The sequence below is a fragment of the Urtica dioica genome, chromosome 8, assembly GCF_054948205.1.
Source record: "Urtica dioica subsp. dioica isolate 48M chromosome 8, U.dioica_male_clone48M_v1_H2, whole genome shotgun sequence".
NCBI classification, from domain to species: Eukaryota; Viridiplantae; Streptophyta; class Magnoliopsida; order Rosales; family Urticaceae; genus Urtica; species Urtica dioica.
Window position 1 is genome coordinate 21,780,681 of NC_142763.1, and position 27,510 is coordinate 21,808,190.

Sequence of the window (27,510 nt, forward strand, 5' to 3'; positions counted from 1 at the left end):
TATAAAACTGGGGTTCGACCCCAATTCAGCTCTTAGATAAGTGCTCAGTGGAAAATACCTCGCCTTAAAATCAATTTTTGAGCGACTCGGTACAAATACACATACGTGTATTTTAGTTTTTTTTCTTTCTTTTTTGTTATATAAATTTATGAGCGAAGATATATAAGTAATTGTGCTAAAAGTGAAAAAAAAAATGATTTCTCAAAAAGCTACGAATTCAATATTTTCCAAGTTACATTAAATTTTTCAAAAGCGCTTTTACAATTTTTAATAAAAAATATGTTTTAATAAATATTTTAAAACAGTTAAGCTTAAAAAAAAAGAAGTTAAAACCAATTTTAATAAGTCCTGTCCAACACTGCCAATAAATAAATTTAATGGTATAGCTTGAGTAACACTGCATCTTTTACGTTAAAGAAACATACTCTTAACAAATTTGAAAAAAAAAAAATCCAAGTTGAAGCTTAAATGTTATATTTATGATTTGTGTATTTTATACTATATAAGAATTAAATAATAAAAAAACACAATAATATCGGTTCTTTGGCCGTTTGGTCTGCAAAATAGCTGAAAGAATAGATCTGAATTAAGAAGCCAAATAAATATTGCTCCAAATTAGGGAGACTTGAAATATGTATTAATATATTAATTTCTTAATCGCGTGATGGAGGCCAAAATCGAATATATTACTCTAGAGTTGGACATCAGAGATTAGCTTCTATTCTCCAACTAATGGAGGCCAAAATGAAATGCGCACAAAAATACGCACGCATATTCTGTCAGATGTTGGAAGAAGAACATGGTTCTGGATATCATGATAGGTTAATAACAATTAAATGGTTTTAAAAACTAACAGATAAGTACCCTTTAAAATCAAAGACTGAATTACCGTAAAAGAGACGAAACAGAAACGTGTATAAAAATAGAAAAAATAAACAGCGATAACAATGAATGGACCCCTATGACCATTAAATGGCGGTGCCTCCATATAAATGATCCGTCGTCGTCACCACATGAATTATTATCCACACACAACTCTGAAACTCCTTCAATGCATTAATTTTTTAATTCAACTACTGAAACAAACTAATCAAACGGTATATAAAAAAATATAAAAACGATCAGAACAGAATATCCCTCTTTGTTCACCCACTTATAAAAACTGAGCTTTTCCTACACCCAGCGAACGCTACAGAGACGTGAATAATAATAAATTAAAATAGAAAAAATGGGAGCTTCTCAATCTGTATCTGAAAAATCCATCCACGAATTCACAGTCAAGGTAATTCTCTCATTCTCTCTCTCTCTCTCTCTCTCTCTCTCTCTCTCTCTCTCTCTCTCTCTCTCTGGAATCACAGTTTTGTTTGGAATTTGGTGTTGGTGTAGGATAGCAGAGGAAAGGACGTGGACCTGAGCATTTACAAGGGGAAAGTGCTTCTCGTCGTTAACGTTGCTTCCAAATGGTTCATTCGCTCAATCCTTTGTTTTTTTTTATAATATATTTGTAAATTTTTTATGAGATTCGCTTTGATCTGAAATTTAATGCTACGCAGTTCTGACATTTCTGTTTCTCGTGTTGATTAATATACAGTGGGTTTACGGATACGAATTATACGCAATTGACCGAGCTTTACAACCTATACAAAGACAAAGGTTGGTTTGATTGAAGTTTTACTTTCTATCTTTATCTCACACATGGTATCTAATCTAAGCATGAATTTAGGAAAAATGACATCGATGAATTGCATATCTTATTGGTATATATTTGTTGAAACTTTCTAAATACGAACTCAAGGTGATCTCAGTCTCAGTTCTTATTCGTTTAGGTTTGAATTAGATTGGTCTTAATTTCTCCATTATCAAGTGCCGTGATTTCCTATTGTTATCGACTCCGAAAAATGCCTTATGGTTGGTTTGAATAATATAGGTTTGGAAATATTGGCATTTCCATGCAATCAGTTTATGAAGCAAGAACCTGGATCGAGTGAGGATGCTGAAAAATTCGCGTGTACAAGATACAAAGCCGAGTATCCAATATTTCGAAAGGTAATTAGTTATTTTTAAGTCTCGTCACTTTGACCTAAACATGTTTAACTCATTCATGGATTGAGGAAAGTGAAAAAAGACTCGACAAGTCACCGCGTTGCATAAACCTCGTTAGGCTCTGCGTTTTTATGGTCACTGTGTAGATAATTTCTATCAAAGGCTTGTTGGCGTATTTTTTAAGTGGAATTAGAAATAGAAGGAAGGGATTGATTATCTTTACCTTTCATACATGCGCTTGATAACATCATTCTCAGGTTATATAAGAAATTAAATCTTAAAGCTGAAACATACATCTCAAGAATTTCATTGCATATGAGCGTTGCAATTAAATGTCTATGCAGATTGTTTATTCTGATTCAGAGTCTCAGATAATACTCACAAAACGCTGTTTCACATTCCTAATAGTATATATCATTTTTCATGTTCGAGTAAATGACTAAATCTGTAAGAACAACGGCCTCCATTTTCACTTGGAAGAATCGCTAGGTTGCCGGTTGGCTTATCCATCTCTATTGAACTTTGATATAAATAGAGGGAGTTTCACTTACCAGACAAATAATGTTTAAAAGCCTTTGGTTTAATCACAATCCAAATAGGCCAGTTTTGCTAGAACAAATTTTATCGCTCCCTTAAATCGATCCATTATGTCAAGGTATAGCACAAGTTGGGAACTGGAGAAGCTGGATTAAGGTCCAATTGTATAGTGTTTGGACACAGTCGTACAGTGTCAACAATGAGGCTGTTCTTGATTTTCCTTGGGTTGCAATGACAGGTCCTGAACTGATAACAATTCACTTGCCTTTGAAGATGCTATTTCATTTTCTACAAAATTATGGTATTACATTGGTTAGGGTATGCTGTAGGAATGGTTCATTTCTATATGACGTTCAAGGCCTAAAACAGAGGAATAGAAGCCTACCAATATCATCTCAGAAGTTCCGGCTATCTAATTCAATCGAGCCTTGAGTTCTTTCTCCCAGGAAATTCCAGAAAGCTTTTGCCGCTTTGAAATAATGTCTCAAAATATTACTTTTAAAATTCAGCGTTTCGTTTGGTCGTGAGAAGTTCTTTGGTTTGAGAACCTGAGTAAGGAAGACTAGGATATGATATATGGTTTTTTTTTCTAGATTCATTGCTTGGAAATATCATGGGGTTCCATCCCAACCTTATAAATACTTAATGATTCTCATTTACTTCACATGGTATCTGAGTCCAACCAAGCCGAAACGGGAATGCGGTTCAATCTTTGAGATTCGGCTCAAGATGAGTGAACTCAAAGAGCCATCATTTATAAGGGGCATACTAGGAATTCCACATTGCAAGTAATTGAGAATTTTTACAAGTGTTTATAAGGTCATTGGTAGTTGCTGAGTGTGGATGGTTAGCAGATACCAATGCGTGTATGGAAAATTACAAGGTATATAGCGACTGTATAAGCCTTTCGGTTTTGTCGTTCAACAAACCAATTTTGAAGTGCTACCCGAAAGCTTTTAAAATGCGGTAAAAATAAACCCCCGAATTTTCAGATAGATGATTCACCATCTCCTCTATACAGTACTTGGTAAAGTCTGGTATTATTTACCCAGTACTTGGTAAAATCTGGTATTATGTACCCTGTACTTGGTAAAGTCTGGTATTATTCCACTTTTCAATTTCTGGAATTATTTCATGAAATTTAAGAGTCCTTTTTCCACTTTTTTAATTTCTAGGGTGGAATGATCATATAGGACGTTTACACTCTCCGCATATTCCTAAATCTGTTCGGTCTAGTCACAATTATGTGCTCCATAGCTGTACAAACTTACAGATAGCCTGTAGTTTGTGGCTTTATGCTCTTCTTCAGATTAAATGCGATTTCCAATCATGTGTATGATTGCAGGAAAAAAAAAGGCGAAATGGGTCCATTTGGATACTGGAATTTACAGGGAATTCAGGATAATGTTTGAGCTGATTTTTTTTGTTGTTATCTCATTTTGTTAACTTTTGTTGGTTTCTCACATTTGTCTGCATTCCACACTGTAAAGCTGGTATTCTGAGAATGAAGCCAAAGCAATTGATAGCGGAAATTATGCTTGGCTGTCTTTTCTCCATCAGTTTACTCTCACTTTCTCTTCTCATCCAAAACCAGTTGAGATCCTTCTGCAAAATTGTCAAAACCAGTATTCATTAGGAACCTTGGGAAACAGACAAATGTTAAGGATTCAAGCTTTTCTTATCAGTATCCCCACTAATTTATGTGGTGCAGATATTATTTTGGAAATATGAGGACAAGAGCAACAAAATCACACAGATTAAGAACATTAACTTTTGCTTCTAACTTATTAATTAGCCAATGTATCTGTGAAATTCAATTTTTTTTTCTTAACTTTTTACGGTGTAGGTACGAGTAAATGGCCCGGAAGCTGCACCGGTGTACAAATTCCTCAAAGCAAGTAAAACTGGATTTTTGGGTTCAAGGATCAAGTGGAATTTCACCAAGTTCTTGGTTGGCAAGGACGGCCAGGTCATCAGCCGTTATGGCACCAGCACAGCTCCTCTTTCCATCGAGGTTTCACTCTCATCTCGTATAGACTCATTTCATTCACGATATGATTTTTTTTTAATTTCTTTTCGTCTCGTCGTTTTTTTTTTACTCAGGCCGATATCAAGGCAGCATTAGGAGAAGCTTGAAACTTTCACTCTCCTCCGATGGAATTCCACCGTTGCGCTTATGAAGCGATTAGTGCCTCTGTTTGTATACCCTTTATTTAATTTTATTATTTTCTTCTTTTTGTCACGCTTATGATCTGTAGTTAAGCCAATTTTTGTTTACTCGTCTTTACATACTACCCCTTTGTCCAAATCTGTGTCCTGTTCATATGAAGTCCATGAGAGATTTTTCTGTAATATGCTTCTCGGAAACACACACATATACATACATATATATACATACATATATATATATATATATATATATATTCAGTACATTTTTGTATAATATGAAACTAAATAATTACTGTCATTAGTAGTATTACCGGGTCTTTTATATTTTTTTCTTTTTGTTTGTTTCTTAAACCAGATCAATATAATGTCAGATTCACATACTATTCAAAATCAAAACACGTATCGCTCATCACATCATAATCAAAATGTGTATTAATGGAGATAGTAGAATGTAGACCACAGCTTTCATTTGCAGCCCCGACAGCTTGGATTTTTTTAAATTCATAACAGAATATTGAAAGGATTTGGAAACATTCTCGACTTCGAACAATTAATTAATTAATCAATTAGCCGTAATTGGTACCTGAGTTGTTGTGTTTCCATGCACCCACGTGATGCATACTTTCACCACTCTCCCAAAACGTACGACAGGACATTCATTTGTTGTAGTACTCCTGTCTTTTCTTTTCTTTCTTCAACGAAATGTTATCCATATTTAATTATGTATCATCGCACCATATGACATGTCACCTATTTCTAAAAAGCCAGGTTTAAAATATCAATATTGTCTATAGAACAGAAGGGATCGATTTTATGGATATTAAATAATAACTTCTTTTTTTTTTTTTTACAAATTTGAAACATGGCTGCCGACGAAAAGGAGTTTTAAAACTATTTTTTCTTTACCGTAAATATTTTATGAAAAATGGAAAGATTTGTACAAATTATCTACGCGATTTAGTGGAAAATTGATGTATTTAAACTCAAGGGTACAAGCCTGACCAAAGATTTTACCAATCTGGTAAAATCTACAATTATCATGTTATTAGTCGTCTATGAAGAAGGCTCAATTAACAAATATTTTTAACTAAAAGACCTAATATAGTAAAATATATAATTCTAACTTTAACATTAGAATTGTAGCTCTTCTAGATTGGTACTCCCGTGCGTGGAACTACACATCATACTGCTATCCCCTTAATATGCATTTGGAGACGATTTACTACTGTATTTTTTTACATTATTTTCAGTGATTTATCCTTGGTATTTGGAGACGAGAAAAATAATGTAAACTACTACCATAATCAGAGTAAATGAGATAGATTCTGACATTTATATAGTAATTTATGGTAATCCCTCAACTAATAGCAATTTTGATAATTTGGACAAAAATGATAGTAATTAAGTTTTTGAACATTTTTACTAATAACTGTAGACTTATATATCTATAATTGTTATTGATTGTAAATTTGTAAGTCTACAATTTAAAACAACTGTATGCTTTCATGTGTATAATTACTAGTAAAAGTGTCCAAAAATATAATTGCTACTATGTTCGTCCAAATTATCAAAATTGGTACTAGTTGAGGTCATTTCCTTTATTGTATTTCAATTAAAACAAAGATGAGTCTAAGTGAGTTTTATAGTAACAAAGTTCCACATAAAATCATATAGATTTGTATTTCCAAATATTACTGACGCACCAACAAATAAATATTTTTCTTTCGAGCAAAATAATAGATATTTTTCCCTTAAATTTATGGCAGATGCATCCAAATCTAAGCCTATGAAAATGAGTGGGACATAAGTTCCCTCAAAGTCCAAACTCTTCCAACTCACTCTACACTGTCGTGTACATAAACTCAATTGAGCCCTGTAAAGTCCTCTCTTTACCTTATCCCCTTTGATTTGATCTCTTAATTAGGGATAAGCTTTAATGGGCCCTCCAGCGTGGTTTTTCACATGGGCTTGGGCCCACAAAATAGAATCCCAATCTTTTGGTTGCCCAACAGCACTTTGGGGCCCACAGACAACGACTCATGCCGGAACGCACGTGTGACACTTCACCTCCACAAATTTCTAAAAGTGGGCCCAAAGTTAGGCCCAAATTGTCTAATCTCGGGTCGCAACATTAAGCCCAGTAACTGCAAAGGTTGCTATCGAAAGGCGAAGGGTCAAAGACTGTGTTTTCTTTTCCCTTCCCTTTGAAAAAACAGCAGATAATGGGAGGTAAAATAAAGGGAAAGAAAGTTGAATATATTATTGTAATATTGCCAAGAGTATGCAAATAAATGAGATTTCATGAAACATCGTGCGCGCTATAATGAGGAAGAAGATAAAGATGGGTTTGTTATGGTAATTTGACTTTGAAAGTTTGAGAGCGTTGTCGGAGACACAGTGCACGTGATGAGCGCTCTCAGGGTTTGTCCTTATTCCCATACACGTGGGGCTAGTCCGAACCTTATCATGTTTGTTGCTGTTCGCTCGTGTACGTATGTATGACCAAACTCGAGTAGTGTTGTAGTAATCATCACTTGCGTAATATGTATGGATCAATACACACGGAGAACTAGTAGTCATGATTGCAAATGTGTAATATGTATTTTGTACGTGAAGAAAATAGAGATAAGAATAAAACGTGTGCGCGTATTACTTTTATCACTATATAAAAAATATATATATATAAAAATAAAAAACAGTCTATAACTATTTAACAGATTTTGAAATTTAAGTTTACATAATATAATCAATATTTAATTAGCCATCGATTCTATGAACAACAATTCTTCAGATATGTAACTATTAGCGAGCATTCTTCGTACTAAGACTTGCCATGGTCCGGGGGTATTTTGGGAAAGGGCGAGGCTATCCAAAAGGTAACGCATGGCTGAGAGAGAGAGAGAGAGAGAGCTTTACGTCTTTCTTACTTCGCAGTCCAAAGCTTTGAAGTAATTTACATCAAGATCTCAAGCTCCTTAATCTAAGGCGTCCATTTGTTCAAAATATGATATGTCATCGAGTATATAGTTTTTTCGTCAACATTTGGTAGTTGATCAAGAATGTTTATTGAGTTGTCGTACTATTTGAGTTTTCTTTTGAGTAGTGTACAGATACGTTTCCGATCTTTGGGAGCGTTATTGAGATACGATGTGATTGTGATTGATGTAACGTTAGTAGGTCAGTAACACAATTGTTAAGTCACTTTTAGTCACCCATGTTGAGTTTTCTTATATTGAGAGTTCTAGATGCTTATTTGGGTGTCTCTCAAAATATTTGTGATCTTCTACCACTACTACAAAATTGATTTTCTGATGCGCAAGACTATCAGATGCGACTAGTCGCATCTAAAAGTCGCATCTAAATAACTTTTAGATGCGACTAGTCGCATCTGATAGTCAATCAGAAGCCGAAAAAATTCGCTCAAATTGTCTTTTGATTTTGACAATCCGATGCGACTGGTCGCACCTGAAAATATGATGAAACTTTTAGGTGCGACTGTGTCGCATCCGATAGTTTTAAATTTTAGGCGGGCCTCAAATCCCCCTCTTTTATTTCATTAATCTGACGTGGCGAATGAATTTTTTTTATTATTATTATAATCAGGTGCGACTAGTCGCACCTGATAACTCATCAGGTGCGACTAGTCGCACCTGATAATAATAATCAGGTGCGATTCTGTCGCACCTGATTATTAGGGTTTTGTTTAAAAACCCAGGTCGCGGTCCTTCTTCTCCAGCCGCTCAAACTCTCTGAACTTCAAAAAAAAAAGCCCTGCACTTAAAAAAAAAAAAACCCTCTCTCTCTCTCTTACGTCCGCCGCGCTCCGCCCTTTCCACCACCTCCGCCGCGTCTCTCTCTCTGCCTCATCTGCGACACCAGCCACGCTCCGCCGGCAGCAGCTCCTCCGTCAAGCCGAGCTTCGATCGGCGGCCAGCAGCTCCTCCGCCAAGCCGCGCGCGCCACCACTCTCCGGCTCTCTCTCTGCCTCACTCTCTCTCTCCGGCTCTCTCTCTGCCTCACTCTCTCTGCCTCACTCTCTCTCTCCGGCTCTCTCTCTGCCTCACTCTCTCCGGCTCTCTCTTTGCCTCAGTCTCACTCTCTCCGACCTCTCACTCCCCGGCTCTCTCTCTGCCTCACCTCTCACTCTCTCCGACCTCGACAGCCTCGGCGTCTCTGCCCCGACAGCCCCGCTGCCTTGACGCGTGCTCAGCCTCGGTGTCACTGCAATCCCGGTAAGCTATCTCTCACTGCCTCTCTCTCTCTCTCTCTCTCTCTCTCTCTCTCTCTCTCTCTCTCTCTCTCTCTTATTTTCCCTTTGACTGAACTGATGCGTTGTCCCGTGCTCAGCCTCGTCAAGCTGCTGTCCCGAGCTGCCTCGCGCGTCCCTGCTGTTTCGACGAGTCCCTGTCTCTCTCCCCGCTGCACCGAACCGTCGCTGTCTCGATCCCTCCTCCGCCGTTTCACCGAACCGTCCCCTGTTGTCTCGAGCTGTCCAAGTAAGTCTAGCCTTTTAAAAAAAAAAAAATTGTTTGTGTTGTTAGTTTAGTTAATTAGGTTAGTTGATATAAAATGTTAGTTAGTTAGTTAATTAGTACGTAAATGTTAGTTAATTAAATAGATATGTTAGTAAGTAATTATTTAGAATGTTAAGTGTTAGTATGTAAATGTAAATGTTAGTTAATATAATTGTAGTTAATCATTGTAAATTTTAATTACATAGTTAGTAATATGTTTAGGTTCTTTAATTTAATTTTGATTAGTATATTAATTGTAATTGTAAAGAAATTGTAATTAATTACAATGTTTTGTGACATGTTTTGATGTTTTGTGACATGTTTAATATAAAATGAAGTTTAGGTTAAAATTAAGTTAATGAATTTGTGATTAGTTTTAGTTTCTTTAACATGAAATGAAATTGTAAGTTTAAATAAGAAATTAGTATGTAAATGTTAGTTAATTAAATAGATATGTTAGTATGTAATTATTTAGAATGTTAAGTGTTAGTATGTAAATGTAAATGTTAGTTAATATAATTGTAGTTAATCATTGTAAATTTTAATTACATAGTTAGTAATATGTTTAGGTTCTTTAATTTAATTTTGATTAGTATGTTAATTGTAATTGTAAAGAAATTGTAATTAATTACAATGTTTTGTGACATGTTTTGATGTTTTGTGACATGTTTAATATAAAATGAAGTTTAGGTTAAAATTAAGTTAATGAATTTGTGATTAGTTTTAGTTTGTTTAACATGAAATGAAATTGTAAGTTTAAATAAGAAAAATAGTTTGTGACATGTTTTGATAGTTTATGATATTTTGTTTATTTCGATTTTTCATTTATAAATGTTGTGATCGAACCACGGAGGTTCGGTTTAGGGCTGAGCTAATTTATAGGATAGTTCTGGATGGTTTGTGTATGTTTTTAAATAATTTTGCAGGTTTTTGGTTTGTCAGTATAATAGGGGAAACTCTGCCGAAATTTTGGTAGAGTTTCGAATTAATTAGTTTAAAACCTCCCAACTTATTCAATCCGAGCTCAAAATAACATAGAATTCATAATCTCTCTTTCATTTTGATTTCCGTCGTCCTTTATCAATAACTCTTCCAAACTTTCATTTCTCGCTCTCATTCAGCGAAATGTCCAATCCAAGTAGAGATTGGATCACGGAGAATAATCGGGTGACATTGCAGTACAAAACCGGTGTTAACGAGTTTATTCGCGCTGCAAGAAGATTCCCTAACGAAATTGGCAAATATCGGTGTCCTTGCAAACCTTGCAACAACGTGAGATGGCACGACATCGGGGTTGTCAGGAATCATTTGCTGAACAAGGGGTTTACCCCAGGCTACACAAAATGGTATCATCACGGCGAGCTCGAGCGTGTCGTACTTCCTCATGAAGAAGATTCCATCGGAGGAACAGATCAGAGAGGAATATGAGGATTGCACGGTGCTGTGGAGGATATCAGGGATCACGAGGATTTCGACGATGCTACGGAGCCGACCCAGAGCGAGGTGCGTGCAGAGGAGCAAGTGGAAGACCTCTTCGCCGAGTTGGAAGCAGAATTGTACCCTGGATGCAAAGAGTTTTCTTCTTTGTCGTTCTTGGTTTCGTTGATGCACCTCAAAGTCACGAACCATTGGACGAACAAGTCTTTTACAGAACTCTTGCAGCTCTTGAAGAAGTCTCATCCAGCTGGTAATCGAATTCCGGAGAAGCATTACGAGGCAAAGGCGAAGCTGAAGCGTTTTGGCATGGGATACGAGATGATCGATGTGTGTATTAACGACTGTGTCCTATTTCGAAAAGATCTCGCGGAAGTTGACGTGTGCCCAGTATGCAACGAGAGCAGATGGAAGCCAACTGGGAAAATGATACCGCAAAAGATTTTGCGATATTTTCCCCTGAAAGATCGATTGAAGCGGTTGTACGCGTCTCGACACACGTCGCTTTTGATGCAGTGGCACGAAAGAGATCGCGTCAGGGAAGTTGGTGTTCTACGACATCCTGCGGATGGTACGACGTGGAAAAACCTGGACGAGAGATACCCAGGCTTTGCTGCAGAGCCTCGAAACGTGCGACTTGGACTAGCTGCGGATGGATTCAATCCGTTCGGAGAAATGAGTTTATCGTACAGCATGTGGCCTGTGGTACTAACTGCGTACAACTTGCCGCCTTGGTTATGCATGAAGAAAGAGTACTTGATGCTGACGCTTTTGATCCCGGGGCCTCACTCACCAGGAAAGGACATGGACGTGTTTTTGCAGCCAATTGTCGAAGAGCTGAAAGAACTGTGGGAGACCGGATTCCGCGTTCGAGATGGCGCCAACGATGAAGTGTTTCGATTGCGTGCCGCGCTACTTTGGACGATTAACGATTTTCCAGCTCGATCATATTTATCGGGATGGAGTGGCCAAGGGTATCTCGCTTGCCCGACGTGCAACCTTGACACGCCGTCTTTGAAAGTCAGAAACAGGATCGTCTACTACGACCATCGTCGATTCTTGCGTACGCGTCACCGATTGAGAAAAAGCACGGATCACTACAAGGATCGCCACGAGAAACGCAGTAAACCCGAGAAGTTGACTCCGCAAGACATACTCGCTCAGTTGGCTAGTGTGTCTTGCACGACAACTGGCAAACATGCTGGCTCCGTGGGCAAAAAACGAAAGCGAGCCGAGTGCGAACTAAATTGGGCCAAGAAAAGCATCTTTTACGAGTTGCCGTACTGGTCAGATTTGGAGTTGAAGCATAACATGGACTTCATGCACATAGAGAAGAACGTGTGCGAGAATCTTCTCGGAACCTTGCTCAGCTTAGAAAAGAAGAACTACGACACAGATAAGGCGAGGTTTGATTTGATGGACTTGGGCATCAAGACCGCTCTCCACTTGAAAAAACAAGGGGATTCGTGGTACAAACCGCGAGCATCGTACACCTTAACCCTTGTTCAGAGGCAGCGATTTACCGAGTTCCTCCAATCTGTCAAATTTCCAGATGGGGTCGCTGGGAATTTGAAGAAAAACGTGACTGCTGATGGAAAACTCACATGTTTGAAGTCGCATGATTGCCACGTGATCTTGCAGAGGTTGTTGGCTGTTGGTATTCGTCCTTTTGTGCCAAAAGAAATACATCAGACGATCTCCGAGCTTTGCAACTTTTTCAAGCTGATAAGTTCGAGAACCTTGAGAGTAGAAGATCTTGAAAATGCGCAAGAGTCTATCATCGAGATCTTGTGTAAGCTTGAGATGATATTTCCACCAGCTTTTTTCACGATCATGATTCACGTGGCGATTCATCTACCAGATGAAGCGTTGTATGACGGCCCGGTGCATATGCGGTGGATGTACCCATTTGAGAGATACCTTGGGACATTAAAACATTTTGTCAAAAATAGAGCTAGACCAGAAGGCTCTATTGCGGAAGCTTATGTTGTAGAAGAAGCTCTGACGTTCGTTGCAAGGTATCTTGAAGATAAAAAAAGTGTAGATGAAGTTCAAGTGCAAGAGCTCTCTTTTTTTCGATCCGAGATGTGTGTGCCTTATGGGATGATGAAACCGATAGTATTAGACGATGAACAGAAAGAGAACGCGGAGTGGTAAATCTATACCAACTGTCCTGAAGTGGATCCATATTTGACGTAAGTTATCGTTGGGAATGTGTTTCAATTCATTCTTTTTTATATATTGCTATTGAAGTAATGTTTTTAATAACAGCGAGCATTTGGATCTCTTGAGCGAATCTGGAGTTCGCGATATTGAAGCGGAGCATAGAAAGAGGTTCAAAATTTGGTTTAAGAAGAAGGTAATAACACAATATCAATGCAATTTTTTGATAAACGCACAAGTGCTAATCAATGCTTTCTTTCGTAATCAGATTTTTGATATGAAAGCTAGTGGTTCTGACGTGTCTGACGAGCTCTATTCGCTTTCTATCGGTTCCCTTCAAGTCGCCTATCAATATCCGAGTTGCTTTGTAAATGGCGTGAAGTTCATCACTCGTCGTCGCGATAATCAACGAGTCACTCAAAATAGCGGTGTATGTGTACTTGTGGATGATTTCACTTACTATGGTCGAATGGAAGACGTCATCGTCGTGAACTATAGGCATAACTGTAGTGTTGTATTGTTCAAATGCATTTGGTACGGTGACAAGTATCATGCAAACCGACTAGTGCACACCGATAAGACTACTGGAGAAACGAATGCTTATACTGCGAAACAGTGGTTTAAAGAGGAGCCGTACGTACTCGCGACTCAAGTGAAACAAGTTTTTTACATCGAAGATCTTATTAAAGGCGGCGACTGGGAAATCGTCCAGGAATGCAATCATCGAGGGATTTGGGACATTCCTGAAGTTGACCCCTCCAACTCAGCCTCGATCCCATTGACTATAGAGTTGTCAAACATCGAGCGTTTGAATCATCGACACGAAATCGATGAAGCTGAGTTAGTGACTGTCGTTGACGATGATGAAGAAGACGATGATGAAAATGAGAGACATGTCGTTTTTGAGGGAGAAGATGTTGATGTCGATATAGAAGATGATATTAACATTATAGGCATAGATGATGATGAATGATTAATATCTTTTTTGTATGTTTATTTACTATATAATGTAACCACGGTTTTCCTCCGCCATATGTGAGGTTTGTTAATAATAAAATCCGTGGTGCCGTACACGTTTTTTTTAAACAGAAAACTAATATTTATTTACTAATATTGTTCACATCTTACAGGATGTCAGATGCAGGTGGAGCAGGTGGAGATGAGTCTCCGCTACACCGTTCAGGAGCAGGTGGAGATGAGTCTCCGCTAGAGACACCGGGTTCCCAAGGTCCTAAGAAAACAAGGGGACCAACAACCGGGTCTACTTCGGCAAAAGCAGCGCATGGGGTACCCGGTGCGAAAGTTGTTAGGTACGACCCAATCAACCAAACTTTCTACCAGGACGTAAGAAAAACAATAAAAAAGGTAGGAGTATTCAACAACCGCGTCAGCGCTTTGGTGAAATTCCATATCCCGGTCACACTTCGTGATTGGAACGAAGTGACGCCGCAGATGTTGGGCAATATTCTGAGCGCACTTCGTTCCGAGTACACTTTCGTGTACAAGGATGATGAGACCGACGAGCTGCTTCCGGCGGATTGCTATCGTCATCAGATTGACCAGACTATCATTCGCGATGCAAAGCGTATGAGGCGCAACCAAAAGTCTAGATTATCAGGGACTTTCTTAGGAAAATGTTGTGGGCAAATGAATGTCGCCAAGAAAGAAATCCCAAAAGGATATCAAAAAGACGATTGGGAGAAGGTGATAGAGAAGTTCGCAACTGACGATTGGAAGGTAATGTATAATTCTAAAAATTATGTTATCTTCTATGAAATCGAATTATAATGCAATTTAATATGTGCAGAAAAAGTCTACTCGCAACAGAGACAATTCCAAGAACAAGAAAACGAAGTCCACACAAGGGTCGATTTCTTTTTTGGCTCATCGACATTTGAACGTAAGTTTATTCTAATTTTGTAATTTTTTTTTGCAATAAATACATTACTCATATTTTCATAAGAACTGCAGAGTAGGGAAGATGGGACTTTGGCCTCGGCGTTAAACACGTGGGAGAAAAAACATCAAGACGATCAAGGCAATTGGACGACAGCTTGGGCGCAACAAGCATTTGTAAGTTACTTGTGTTAATTACTTAATAATCAAGTTTCGATAATCTTAATAATTTTTTTAACATATGTTTGAAGGCGCGAATTATGACTCAAGTCGAGGATATGCAGCGACAAGCAGCGGAGTCAGGCCAAATGTTTGACATAGACCAGGCGGAGAAGTACGCGATGGATACTATTCTCGGGCAACGTCGAGATTGGTATGTCGGGATAGGTCCCTCAATCCCGAGATCCTCGTATCTCTTGGCTCAGGCTCAGGACGACAGCTCGTCCTCAGGTTCTTCATCGACGCGCGTTCCAGATCCAGTGATTAGCGAGCTACAAGCAGCGTTGGCCGCACAACAAGCTCAGATGGAGGCGTTTCAGCGACAGTTCTTTGCCTACACACAGCAGCATCCGTCTCCCATGCAGACATCCCCCGCGATGATGCACCCTGGCACGACGCCGCCATCAGCTTCAATGCCGAATGTTCAGACGCCGGCATCCGCTTCAATGCCGAATGTTCAGACGCCGCCATCCGCTTCCATGCCAAATGCTGATCAGACGCCAGGTTCGGTAGAATTTCAGCGACATCGTTCGAGCGGCAGCGCATCAGGTCGCCAAGGCGCACGAGCAAGATCTGGCGGAAGAGGAGGCCGTGCATTCCAGAATTGGCAGACTTCGAATGAAAAAGGGAAACAAAAAGAATAAATTGTAATTTTTTTAATTTATTGAATGTAAATTATCAAATTTTATGAATTTAATATTATTATTTATATACTTATTCTAATTAATATTATTCAAATTATTTATTTAATTTAACAAAAAAATTATTTAATTCATTTTTTAAATTATAATTTTTATATATTTAAATAGCTGATTCTATTAGAATCAGCATTTAAAAAAAAATAACTACAGACAATCAGATGCGACTAGTCGCATCTGATACTTTCGCGGGAAGAGTATTAGATGCGACTAGTCGCATCTGATTGTACTAACACCCGCCAAATATTTTGCGGGAAATTACTATCAGATGCGACTAGTCGCATCGGATACTCTTCCTGCGAAAGTATCAGATGCGACTAGTCGCATCTGATACTATAATTCATGCTTTAATTTCTTATTTTGAGGGATATTTAGGTGCGACGTTTGGTGCGACTTGTCGCACCTAAAATGTCGCACCTGATAGTGATGACTTTCAGGTGCGACTAGTCGCACCTAATATCATCAGGTGCGCACTTTCAGATGCGACTTTGTCGCATCTAAAGTCGCACCTGATGATACTTTCAGGTGCGACATTTATGCTTTCAGGTGCGACTTTTGTCGCACCTGATGCTATCAATTGTACTAGTGTACATTGTGATTCATATTGCAGAAGCTCGTAATATCGTGTGTACTATATTTGTAAGAATTGCAAGAGAGGTATGACGGAATCTCCAATCTGATGAGGTTTTAGGCTGTAAGTTCATTGTGGATAAGATTAAAGAAAATAAAAACTCGAGAGGGGTTTGTAAACTTTGAGACCGAAATATAATTTTCTTGATTATTTAGCGAATTACTATTCACTCCCTTAGATATAAGCGTTTAATTGCCATCAAAATAGATTATCAGTTTCGATATTGATTAATTATTAGAAAAATTGACAACAATAGTACCAATTGTTTGTCACCTATCAAAAAAATCAACATAAACTCAAATATTGACACATCTAGTACCAAATCAGTCACGAACTAAGTTGATTTCGTTACACATTGGTCACGAATTGACTGCAGTTCGTGACCGATTTAGTACCAAATGTTTTAATATTTGAATTTTGTTTGATTTTTTATAAGTGACAAATAAATGGTATTCCTGCTGTCAATTTCTCTAATTATTATGCTATTAGGTGGATATCATCGCTTGTGATCTCATTGTTAAAGCTTCTCCAATGCATAACTTTATAATTCTATAAATAGAGTTAAACTCTACAATGGTAAAACTCTATAGCTTTATATTTTGTACAACTTTTACATCAAATGTTTAAGCATTATTTTAAGGGGCAATTAGGTCAGTAACTTAATAGTCAACCTTCATTTCCACCAAGCCGAAGTTAATTAAATTAATTAACTGAACAACTAATTTAATTAACTTCGGCTTGATTAACTATTTTCCTAATAAAATGAAACTTATGCTAGATCTTTAAAAAGCAGCAAATTAGTTAGCTGCAACAAATACTTGTTATTCTAATATAACTAATTCACAATCCATAATTACAAGTACATATTTTAGTTAATCCAATTAATCAATAAATTTTTTTTGGAGTTTTATTCATAATCCAAATTAATTTCTTAAATACCACTCAAATTAAACCGATAATTAAAAAAAAGTTTATCGATATCAAACCAAATTAAGCCGATAATTAATAATAATAATAATTTATAGATACCAAATCAAATTAAGTCAATATTTAAAAGATACTACTACTATAAATACTATTACTACAAAAATTTTAACATTACAAGAAAATACTACTACAAAATAAATACTACAAAAAAACATAGTTAAACTTATAGAACAACAAATAGCAATAAATTAACTTATAGAAATTAATTTAATTAATAATATGTAATTTTCATTTTTCATGTTTATATATTTTTAATGGTGTATTGTTTATTTCTTAAAAATATTGTATTATATATATAATGAAGTTTATTAATTTTTTATTTTTATTAATCATGTTTTTTTCAAATAATTTATTATAGATTTATACTATATGTTACACATAATTAATAAATAAAATACAGTTATATTTTTATATATGTAATTAGACATAACTAAATAACTAATAAAATTAAGACACTTAGGTCTTGTTTGGTGGTCCTTTCAAAAAGTGTTTTTCACTTTTTCAGTTAAAAAAATAGGAAAGAAAAGTTGAAAGTGGTGTTTGGTTAAACTTTTCGGGTAAAATTTTTAAAAAATTTTGGAAATTGTTTTGAAAAAAGGTCAAAGAAATTGAAAACAAGCCCAAGGTGTTTTTCGAAATTATTTCTCGCGTGTACTCTGTCATTCCTCTCTCATTGTCGGGAAAAAAAAAACTGAAGAGTCTTTTCCTTCGTCTGTGCTTGCAGGTAGCCCCGAGGTGAAGAAGAAGAAGAAGACGAGGGTTAGAGATTGATAATGGTGGTTCGATGGTTGATTCTCGATTGTGTGGATGTTCGTTCGTTTTTTTTTTTCTTCTGTGTTGCAGGTGGATGAGCGCGTGGGAGAAGAGAAGCAGAGGAAGAATAAGAAAAGAAAGAAAGAAGAGGAGAAAAGATTGAACAAGCTCTCGGCCACAGAACCAAGCTCGTGAGCAATCTCCGAGCCACAGCTCTTCAGCGCGAGGCCCAGACGAGCTAACCCAGCCGTCTCTCACGTGAACCGCCGCCGTGGAACGAACCCGGGCGCGCGACCGCCGTGAAGGCTGAGCCGCTGCAAGTTGGAGAGGACGCCGGCGAGTGAGAAGGTGAACGCCGGAGGGGTTCAATTCCTCCAGAAACGAGGTGAGGTTTTTTTTTCCCGAATTGAAATTCAAGATGTTAGGGTTTGAGGTTTTGGGTTTGGGGCTTTTCTTAATCCGAGTTGTTTATGAGGTTAATGGTTGGTGGAGCTTGATAATCGATGTTGATGATTTGAAATGAAGAAATTGAACTCGAATTTGGTTGGGTTTTGTTGTTATAGCCGTGTGACTTGTCTTGGTTGTGTGTTTGTTGTGGCCGTGGGCTTGGTTTTGGCTGTGTGTTTCGGTTTGACTATGTTGTCATGATCTCTGAGCCTCGGGTTGGTTATTGTGTGTGAACGTTTTTGGGTGTTAGTATTTAGTTACTCGGATTCGGGTTATGTTTACTTGAATTTGTTCGGGTTTGAGATGTCGGGTTTTGGATTTTGGAATTGATACGAGTTTGAAATTGTGAAATTGACTCGTTATCGGATTCGATGACTTGATTACAGATTTGGACGAATGAGCAGGAACCGGCAGAGTCGAAGGCAACGAAGCCGGAGTTTGAAATTTTCAAGAAAAGAGTTATCGTAGTTAAAGCTCGATAAACTCGTGAGTTTTTTAAATCGCTTAGTGCGTTTAAATGCTCTTAGATTTGATTATGTGATGTATTTCTTGTATTTAAATAAATAATTTATGATTATTTATTTAACAACGTTTAAGAATTAGATTTGATTCGCTTTGGAATTCTCGGTTACTTTTTATTCGGATCAATTTATTTAAGACTCATAAGCGTCAGAAGTTGGTGGACCGTCGTACACAAGCGCAACTACACAAGCTCGACGTGCACATTCCGAGCTTAGAGATTTTATTGCTCAAGCTATGTGGGATGATTATGCAGAATGATTTCATATTTATGATGACAAAAAAAATTTTGTATTCAATCTAAACAATAATGTCATATTTATATTTTGTGTAGTTAAATTTATGTTTAAAATTTTTTTTTTGAGTTAAGAATTGTTTCCATGTACCAAACAGGTTTCACTTTTCATTTTTTCAACAAAAAAAAAAAGTGAAAAATGTACCAAACAGTTTTTCCAGTTTTTTCAATTTGTCAAAAACAAAAATGAAAACTGTACCAAACAACTTTTTGAAAACAACTACAAAACAGTTTTTCAGTACAACTACAAAAATTAGAAAACATAAAACAAAAAACAGTTTGAGTTAACTACCAAACACAACCTTAATCTAAAAATATTTTAGATTAAAAAGCCTAACCAGAAAGCATATTATTATAATTTTTTTTAGTCTAAGATATAGTGTAGTACCATCGGAACAAAAAAAATAGTGTAAAAATTACACCATATATAGTGTTAATATTTGAGATGCTCTTATAATCCTCAAAATTGCATGGACTATTCAATCTATTATTCAAAGTTCAAACAATACTCTGAGCATTTATAACTCCACATAATTACAATTACTTGTATTAATTTTTACAGAATTAGATTATACTTTTCAAATCCATACCATCAATATTCAATATTTATAGACATGATTTTGAGATAACTTCATATTCTAAATATATTTGTGCCAACCGTTATGTGGGAAGCTCCCGTATATTAGCTTTTAAGAGTAAATATTACCAAAGCAGATGTTTCCAAAAGAGCTTAATACTGGCAAAATTAGTGACCAGTTTTGACCCAACAAGTCTCTATAACTTAAATTAATAATAATATTAAATTTTTTATCAACTTTGTTCTAGGGTGTAGTTGGCCTCTATTGTCTCCGCTTTATGCATCATTTTTAAGTTGATAGAACTGAATTCACTAAAATGCAATTTAAATATTAAAAAAAAGTTAACTTTTGCGCGACAGATAAATCTATCGCACATGTGGCAAAAGCACGAGATCTACTTTTACCGGGTGAAAATGTACGATGTGTGACTGATAATCTGAAGCTCAATGTTTTAGCGGTATTGAATTTTCTGCACCTGAATGTGAGCATAAATATATGTCGCGCATAATGATTGCGCGACCGATTAAATGCTGCGCAGTATATATTTATGTTGCGCAAAATTTGACATTTTTGTGTATATAAATATGAAAAATTATACGGATTAAACCACTTTAAACGTGAAAATTATAATTTATCCACTGTTTCAGCTAAGTTTCAAACATAGCCACAATTGATGACGTGACTTTAATTAGTCATTTAACAAATTATATATTTATCCTTTATTTAAAAGTCGATTGAATATCACATGTATCTAAAGTTTGACCGCCGCTAAATATTGAAGCTTTAATACACGTTGTAGCCAACATTTCACAATCAGATCTATATATATCTCTCTCTCTCTCTCTCTCTCTCTCTCTCTCTCTCTCTCTCTCGTCACTCCGACCACGACCACCCTCAATTCTCTTTCTTTTCACTCCGACCACCACCGACGCAGACCACCAGACCATCGCTCGCTACTCTCTCCATCCACCATCGGCGCAGACCACAAGACCACTGTGTTCTTTCCTTCGCGCGAGACCACATATCTGCGCGACCACCCAAATCCGCTACAATTGCCTCATCTCCCTCCGCCGTGAATCGGAGACCACAAGAGACCGCCAAAATCGCCTATTTATTTTGGTTTATTTTGTTGTACACACTTTATTACGCGCTAAAATCGCCTCTTTATTTTGGTTTATTTTCGTTAATTTTGTTGTACACACTTTATTACACGCTATATAAATTTATTCCATCATATATTTTATGTCATGTTCTGTAGGTTAGTTAGTTGCTCTGATTTGATATGGATTTGATTTTCATTGACTTTCTTTTCAATACACACGAATATATCTCCTTAACTAAGAAGTACTTATGTTTTTTTTAACGTATGAAAAATGTTTATAATATGCATAAAAAATTATAATTATTACAGCCCTAAAATTTGAAAATGCATAATTTATAAATAAAAATTAACAAAAATTTACTGATGATTCCCAAGTTAGTTATTTTAATCAATATTTAATTTATTTCCTATATTATATTCATTAATGATTTTCCTTTTAAATATTCAAATTTGAATCCAATCGTGTACTAAGCATGATGACGTTGTTGACTTTCTTATTAGTAGGACTCAAATGTTGGCTACTGTTTTATTTTCACTAATTTAAACCACACAAGGGTATATTCGATATTTCATAGTCGTAAATTTCAGTAAATTCGTAGATTACAAAATTTATCAAACGTGGGCTAGATCTTAAAAACCACGTTTCAAAATGGATACATTGCTAGTTGCCATATAGATATTTATTTATAAAATCAAATGCAATATTTTAAAATTTTATAATTTCATTTTGATCAACCACGAGTTACCAAATATAATAACAAAAATAAAAATGATTTTTATCAGTTGTCAACGATCTGTTTATGTGAGAGAGGGAGCCACATGACAAGTGGGTCCCACATATGTGAGAGCATTAGCGACCTTTGACTAATCCTGGCATTGGAAGCTAACGGAAGTTTCACTTCCAATGACTGAAAATTCCGATTCTTAACGGAAGTAAGGCTTCCCCGTTAAGGACTGGAATTTCGGCTTATTGGAAGTGGAAGCTTCCTTTCGATAACTTTCGGTACTATTGACGGAACAAAAAAATTTAAACCTAAAATATATCATTTTATATAAAAAAAAATTCTAAAAAATTGAGATGAATAGTACTGAAAGATACTGGAAATTTCAATTCCGTTAACCGCAGAATTTTCGATTCCGATGAAAAAATACTGGAAGAAATGAAATTTCCATTTCCTTCTTCCTCTTCTGTTCCAATGCCCAAGAATGCCTTTGACTGCTGTTGTATATCTGTACAAAATATCTCATGACATCATCATAGTCACCCATAGAGATTATGGTAGTTAGTCACTAAAACAACAAGTTGCCAATTAACTAAGAAACTTTATTTGTCAATTTCCTATATTAATCAAGTCAACTAATGGTACCTTTCTTAGGCCCTGTGTGTTCTTCTTTGTCATTCACAGCTCATTGGACATAAATTCGGATTACAACAAGTTAAGCAAACAATAAGCCTTTGGTGATTATCATGATACAAATTGAATATCGAGAAAGCTACATCATTTCCCATGCTAGTGAAGACTATGAGACCGCCAATTAATCTTATATGCTCATATTTAAATGTAAATGCACTCTTTAACGGAACAAAGAATTTATGGCATGAGACATCCACATCAACAACTTATTTATTGCAATCTATACCTATTTGCTCCGCTGCCATATTCTTCTTGCACCCATTTGTGGCTACAAAGAATTGTGGCAAACAATAAATAAAATAAAAATATATTTTTTTCTTCCTCCTCCTCACGACCAAAACTGAAGAATAATATTCAAAATATTCCCCCCTTAACCAACATATTTTCATTTATCTGCATGCATGCACGTAATAATCTCCGCATAGAAAAACCAACAATTATATGGATGTCCTCATTTCCAAAGTAGTTATGCTAATAATTATATTAAAAGAAAAATCAATTTTTACTGAAGAAAATATAATACAATATACATGCATGCATGTGAGAAGGAGAGGAGAGACAAGGATGACCCAAGTTGATGAAATGTCTTTGTCAAAGGGGTGTGGCAAAGAGGGGACAGGCTGATATATAAGCTTAATTGGTTTCTCAAGTAAACCAAAAATGTGGGGTCTCAACTCTCAACTCTCCCAATTGGCTCACCATGCCAACCTTTGTCAAACCACCACAAAATTGCTTCTCACACATCTCTCTCTCTCTCTCTATACTATTTTCCTCTCCTATTTAAGATCCCAATTGTTAAACCATTTTGTTAACCCAAGACAACACAAATACAAACCTATTTTGGTCCAAAGAGTCTCTCTCTCTCTCTCTCTCTCTCTCTCTCTCTCTCTCTCTCTCTCTCTCTCTCTCTCTCTCTCTCTCGAAGAAAAGCAATTAAAAGGATATAAAAATATGGCAAGCGCAAATGCATTCTCGACAAGGAGTTCAAAGACGAGGACGTGGCCAAGATGTTCGAAGCAGATAAGAGAGCAAAGGGCAAGGCTTTACATTATATGGAAATGTACTGTGCTTCTTCTCTTCTGGGATGACTAGACACACCTCTTTCTCTCTCTTCATCGACCCTTTTTGAGCTCTCATCGGAATTTTTTTTTTTTTTTTGGTGTCCTGTTTTTTCTTCTTTAACTTGAGAAGTATATAGTTTAAAGTGGGCAGTGACTGTAGGCAATTTTTTGCTTCCCTGGTTAGAAATTAGACAGAGCATGTACGTAGCAAGAAGAAGATCATGTACATTTTGGCATATAGAAGAGTCTTTTTATAATATAACACACTTGATTTTGTTTAGTGTTTTCTTTCATTGGTCTCTTCTTGAGGTTCTATGTTGACCATGGTTGTATAGAAATTCATATAATCATGATGAAATCATGAAACCGAAACAGGATCCATAAATTAATCAGCAGCATATATTATTTTTCCACAAAAATAGGTTAGTTAATAATCTATTTTTTGGGCCCTATAAATATAAAGTGGTTGGATTGAGCATCTAAAGATCCTCCAGCTATGGCGATTTGCAAGGCATCTTATCAATTGGACTGTCACTCAGGTTCTCTTTTCCACAATAAATATATCTGAATCAAGTCTCCAAATATCAATTTTGTGGAATAGAAACGGCCAGGTGTCACAGTGGTCACGGAAAACTCGGAGTGGTTTTGAGAAATCATTAACTAAATGAAATGAAAGTCAGTTTTGATTTTAACTAATTGGATGTGTTTAAAAATTAAAACTGGGTCACTGACTCATGATTTTTAGATTTTAGTTTCCCCTTAAATTTGAGAAGGAAACCCAATTTTTATAACCTGACTAGAATGACTTTCTAATTAATAACAAATCAGACTGTTTAATCACTTGAATAATGATTAAATGAAACGGGGATATTGAATTTATTTTAAAACTATAATTGATTGTTCAGTTAAATTTAACTGATAACCAAAGATTAATCAGAGTATTAATGGGAAAAAAAAATTATAGCAAGCAACGTACAAGTACAAGGAAAGAAGAGCAAAACAAGTGGGAGCCAATGCTCGTATGTTCACAGATGATTTATGAAACTCGTTATCAAACACCTTGATGGCACTTCATCGATCAACTCGATTGCACGCTTTGCAAGTATAGGCTTTATTTTTCCATGGATACCCCATCACTTCACTACAATATCGCATTGCTCGAAAAGGAGAGAGAGCCCTGTGACCAATTAAATGACATTACTTTAGGACAGGGTGTATCATCTACCCTGGTCCTAAAGGAATTTAATCAACCCTTGGGAATTTAAGTACGCCTAAGACATTGACATTTGCAAAGGCCTGGGTATTTAACATTCTTTATACATGCAAAAACATTAGTGATTTCACCCGAGCCATACATAATGCCTCTTATAACACCACATCGATATCTTACATAGAAAACCATCTCAACAAGCAAATCTAGGGGTAATTCTTCACCAAAACTATGCAGCGCACTTTATACACTTTTTTGGTTCAAAGTACAAACCATAATTTACATTTTAAGGCCGTACATTTCCTCTATCCGAGCCACCGTAGCTTAGACGAACAGCTTGAACCAGCAATGCAATGTCGAACCACACATCATACACCAACATGCCGGTTTTGATGGAACTTCACGTCGGAGAGATTGCTTAAGTGCTCTTTGCTCTTAGACTTCTTTATCATGCGAAGATCAGGCATCAAATGATGAGGATTGAGCTGAGCCAGTGTGGATTGTGAGCTTTTGAAAGCATGGTTTGAGATTCTGCGATTTCAGCGCAGAATTCCGTGAACCGCAAGCGGTTTAAACAAAATTGCTATCTTTCAGAAAAAAAAACTGCAACAACGCAAAAACTATAGAAAACACGCAAAAGTTTAATTTTTTTTTTTTTTAATTTTGAGTTCCTCTGCGGCACGTGGTTCACCAACAAAATCAAAGTTGCGGTACGCTAGCAGTAAGCAATTACTCAATTCTTGTATAAGTCTTCTTCGATTTAAAAAACTATCTACCTACTACAGTCTCGACTTTCCATATTGTTATGCATTTTATTATATTTCCGTGGATTTCAAACATACAACCTAGTCGGTCTGCAATGATTAGCTTTCTCAGAGATGTATCGTTATTCCCTGTACTGCAAAAAGCTTAATGATGTTGTGCATGATATTCTAGTAAAAAAAAAAAAAAACACAAAAAAGACTTCATTCTGGACTTTTTGCTATGCGGAGTACAAAATTAATGTAGTTTCTAAGCTTGTTCTGCAGTTTTGACGACATAGACATATCTAATTGCCTAAGCACTTAAACTCGTATAAATCAAACGTTCAAAAAATGACGGCAAGGCCTATATTTCCTTTTTTTTTTTTTTTAATATGAAAACTGCTTCGTTACTCCACAGTCTCACAGCAAGTAACTTGTCGCACAAGGGACGGGTTTCACCAACAATAAAGAACGCAGAGATCGAGAATTGCAAAGCCCATCGACAGATTTCATGTGCATCATAATTAATGATCCTATGACTCCACACAAAGGTTTACAAAATTAAAATCACCAACTCTAGATCTATTCCATAACCAGGCACGCTCTGATCATAATAAACGAGTCTTTCTCACCTTCGGTCTGGCTCCAATTTCTGTTGAGCCCGTAGCAACTCTTCCACTGCTTCTTTACCGCCCAAGCTTTCCCAGTTCCGACCGAAAGCCGCCACGAACAAGAATCGTCGTAAAAGAGAACAACCGGAGAACAGACTCAGATTATTTTCCAACAATCTTCTTCTTTGGCAAGCGCGTCGCCAAATCCCAACCTATCGTATAACAGTTTCGTTACAGAAAAACAATGGAAAGAAAGTAAGCTCATCGAATTCTTTCTTTTCTTTGATTCACCTCCCTAAATCGCTCCAAGGTAAAAAAAAAAACGCGTTATATTGGAATCAATGATTCGGAGGCAGGGCGTGGCGGTATCGGGTCCGGGCGAGGCGGAGACAGTCGAGCCAGTGGAGAGTCTGGGCGTTGGGGTCGGTCTCGGCGACGACGTCGGAGACGGTGATCTGAGTGTGGCCTCTGTAGGTGGCGAGGCGGCCGCGGACTCTGGCGACGGAGCCAAGGGCGGCGGCGTCGGCGGATCGGAGGGCGGCGTCGGCGGCGAGGCGGAGATCTTGGGGGCTGAGGCGGGAGAAGTAAGGGGACGTCAGGTGGTTGAGCCACAGCACGCAGACGACCAGGGCGGTGCCGTCGTCGACGGCGAACTTGAGGAACTTGTCGGGCTTGAGGTCGCGGGAGACGACGGTGCCGACGGCCTCGGCGCGTGAGACGGACGCGCCGCCGGGGGAGAGGCGGAGTGAGGAGCTGCCGTGGGATTGGGAGAGGGACAGGAGTGAGGAGGCGAGGAGCTTCACGTGGGTGTTGCGGAGAGGCTGCTGCCCATCCATTTTAGCTTACCTTTTTTTTTTTTTTTTTCTAACAACAATACAAATATAAGGGTAAATACTTTTGGGAAATTGATAGCAGTAATATCATTTGTTTGTTATTTATCAAAAATCAACCAAAAGTTAAATATTGACACATTTAAATCAAATCGGTCACGAATTGCAACCAGTTCTTGATCAATGTGTCACGAAATCAACTTAGTTCGTGACTGATTTGATACTGAATGTGTCAATATTTGAGTTTTAGTTGATTTTTGGTAAGTGACAAGCAATTGGTATTATTGTTGTCAATTTCTCAATACTTTTTAGTACCCAAAATAAATATATATATATATATATATATATATATAAAGAGAGAGAGAGAGAGAGAGAGAGAGAGAAACTCAGCAAAATGTAAACTATATTTTTTAATTGCAAAAAACATCAATTTACAAACAGGGATTAAACTCTCGCGCGAGATGAAGAAATCTCGTGCGAGATCTCGCGTTTTTAAGAAGCGCAAGACGGGTACGTGAATATCTCGCGAAGTGTATTAAATCTCGCAAAATCTCGTCATGTTTCTCGCGTCTCCCTTGATCTCGCGCGAGATATTCATTTGCCGTCCGCCGGATGTTCATTTCTGTTCAAATCTCACCGTTTTTCACAATTTCCA

General features: G+C 37.0%; 3 protein-coding genes across 3 annotated transcripts; 2 read left to right on the plus strand and 1 right to left on the minus strand.

Moving 5' to 3' along the window:
* Positions 1–996: 996 nt before the first annotated feature.
* On the plus strand, positions 997–4,932 carry LOC149388551 (putative glutathione peroxidase 5). The gene is made up of 6 exons (XM_089624802.1): positions 997–1,282; positions 1,387–1,463; positions 1,592–1,653; positions 1,928–2,046; positions 4,427–4,594; positions 4,684–4,932. The coding sequence occupies exons 1-6, from the start codon at positions 1,229–1,231 to the stop codon at positions 4,714–4,716; spliced, it is 513 nt and encodes a 170-aa protein (XP_089480928.1). The 5' UTR covers positions 997–1,228; the 3' UTR covers positions 4,717–4,932.
* Positions 4,933–23,168: 18,236 nt separating this feature from the next.
* On the plus strand, positions 23,169–23,853 carry LOC149388552 (small polypeptide DEVIL 14-like). The gene has a single exon (XM_089624200.1). The coding sequence runs from the start codon at positions 23,352–23,354 to the stop codon at positions 23,490–23,492; it is 141 nt and encodes a 46-aa protein (XP_089480326.1). The 5' UTR covers positions 23,169–23,351; the 3' UTR covers positions 23,493–23,853.
* A 2,496-nt stretch (positions 23,854–26,349) lies between these two features.
* On the minus strand, positions 26,350–26,877 carry STN1 (Nucleic acid-binding, OB-fold-like protein). The gene has a single exon (XM_089621712.1). The coding sequence runs from the start codon at positions 26,859–26,861 to the stop codon at positions 26,364–26,366; it is 498 nt and encodes a 165-aa protein (XP_089477838.1). The 5' UTR covers positions 26,862–26,877; the 3' UTR covers positions 26,350–26,363.
* Positions 26,878–27,510: the final 633 nt, after the last annotated feature.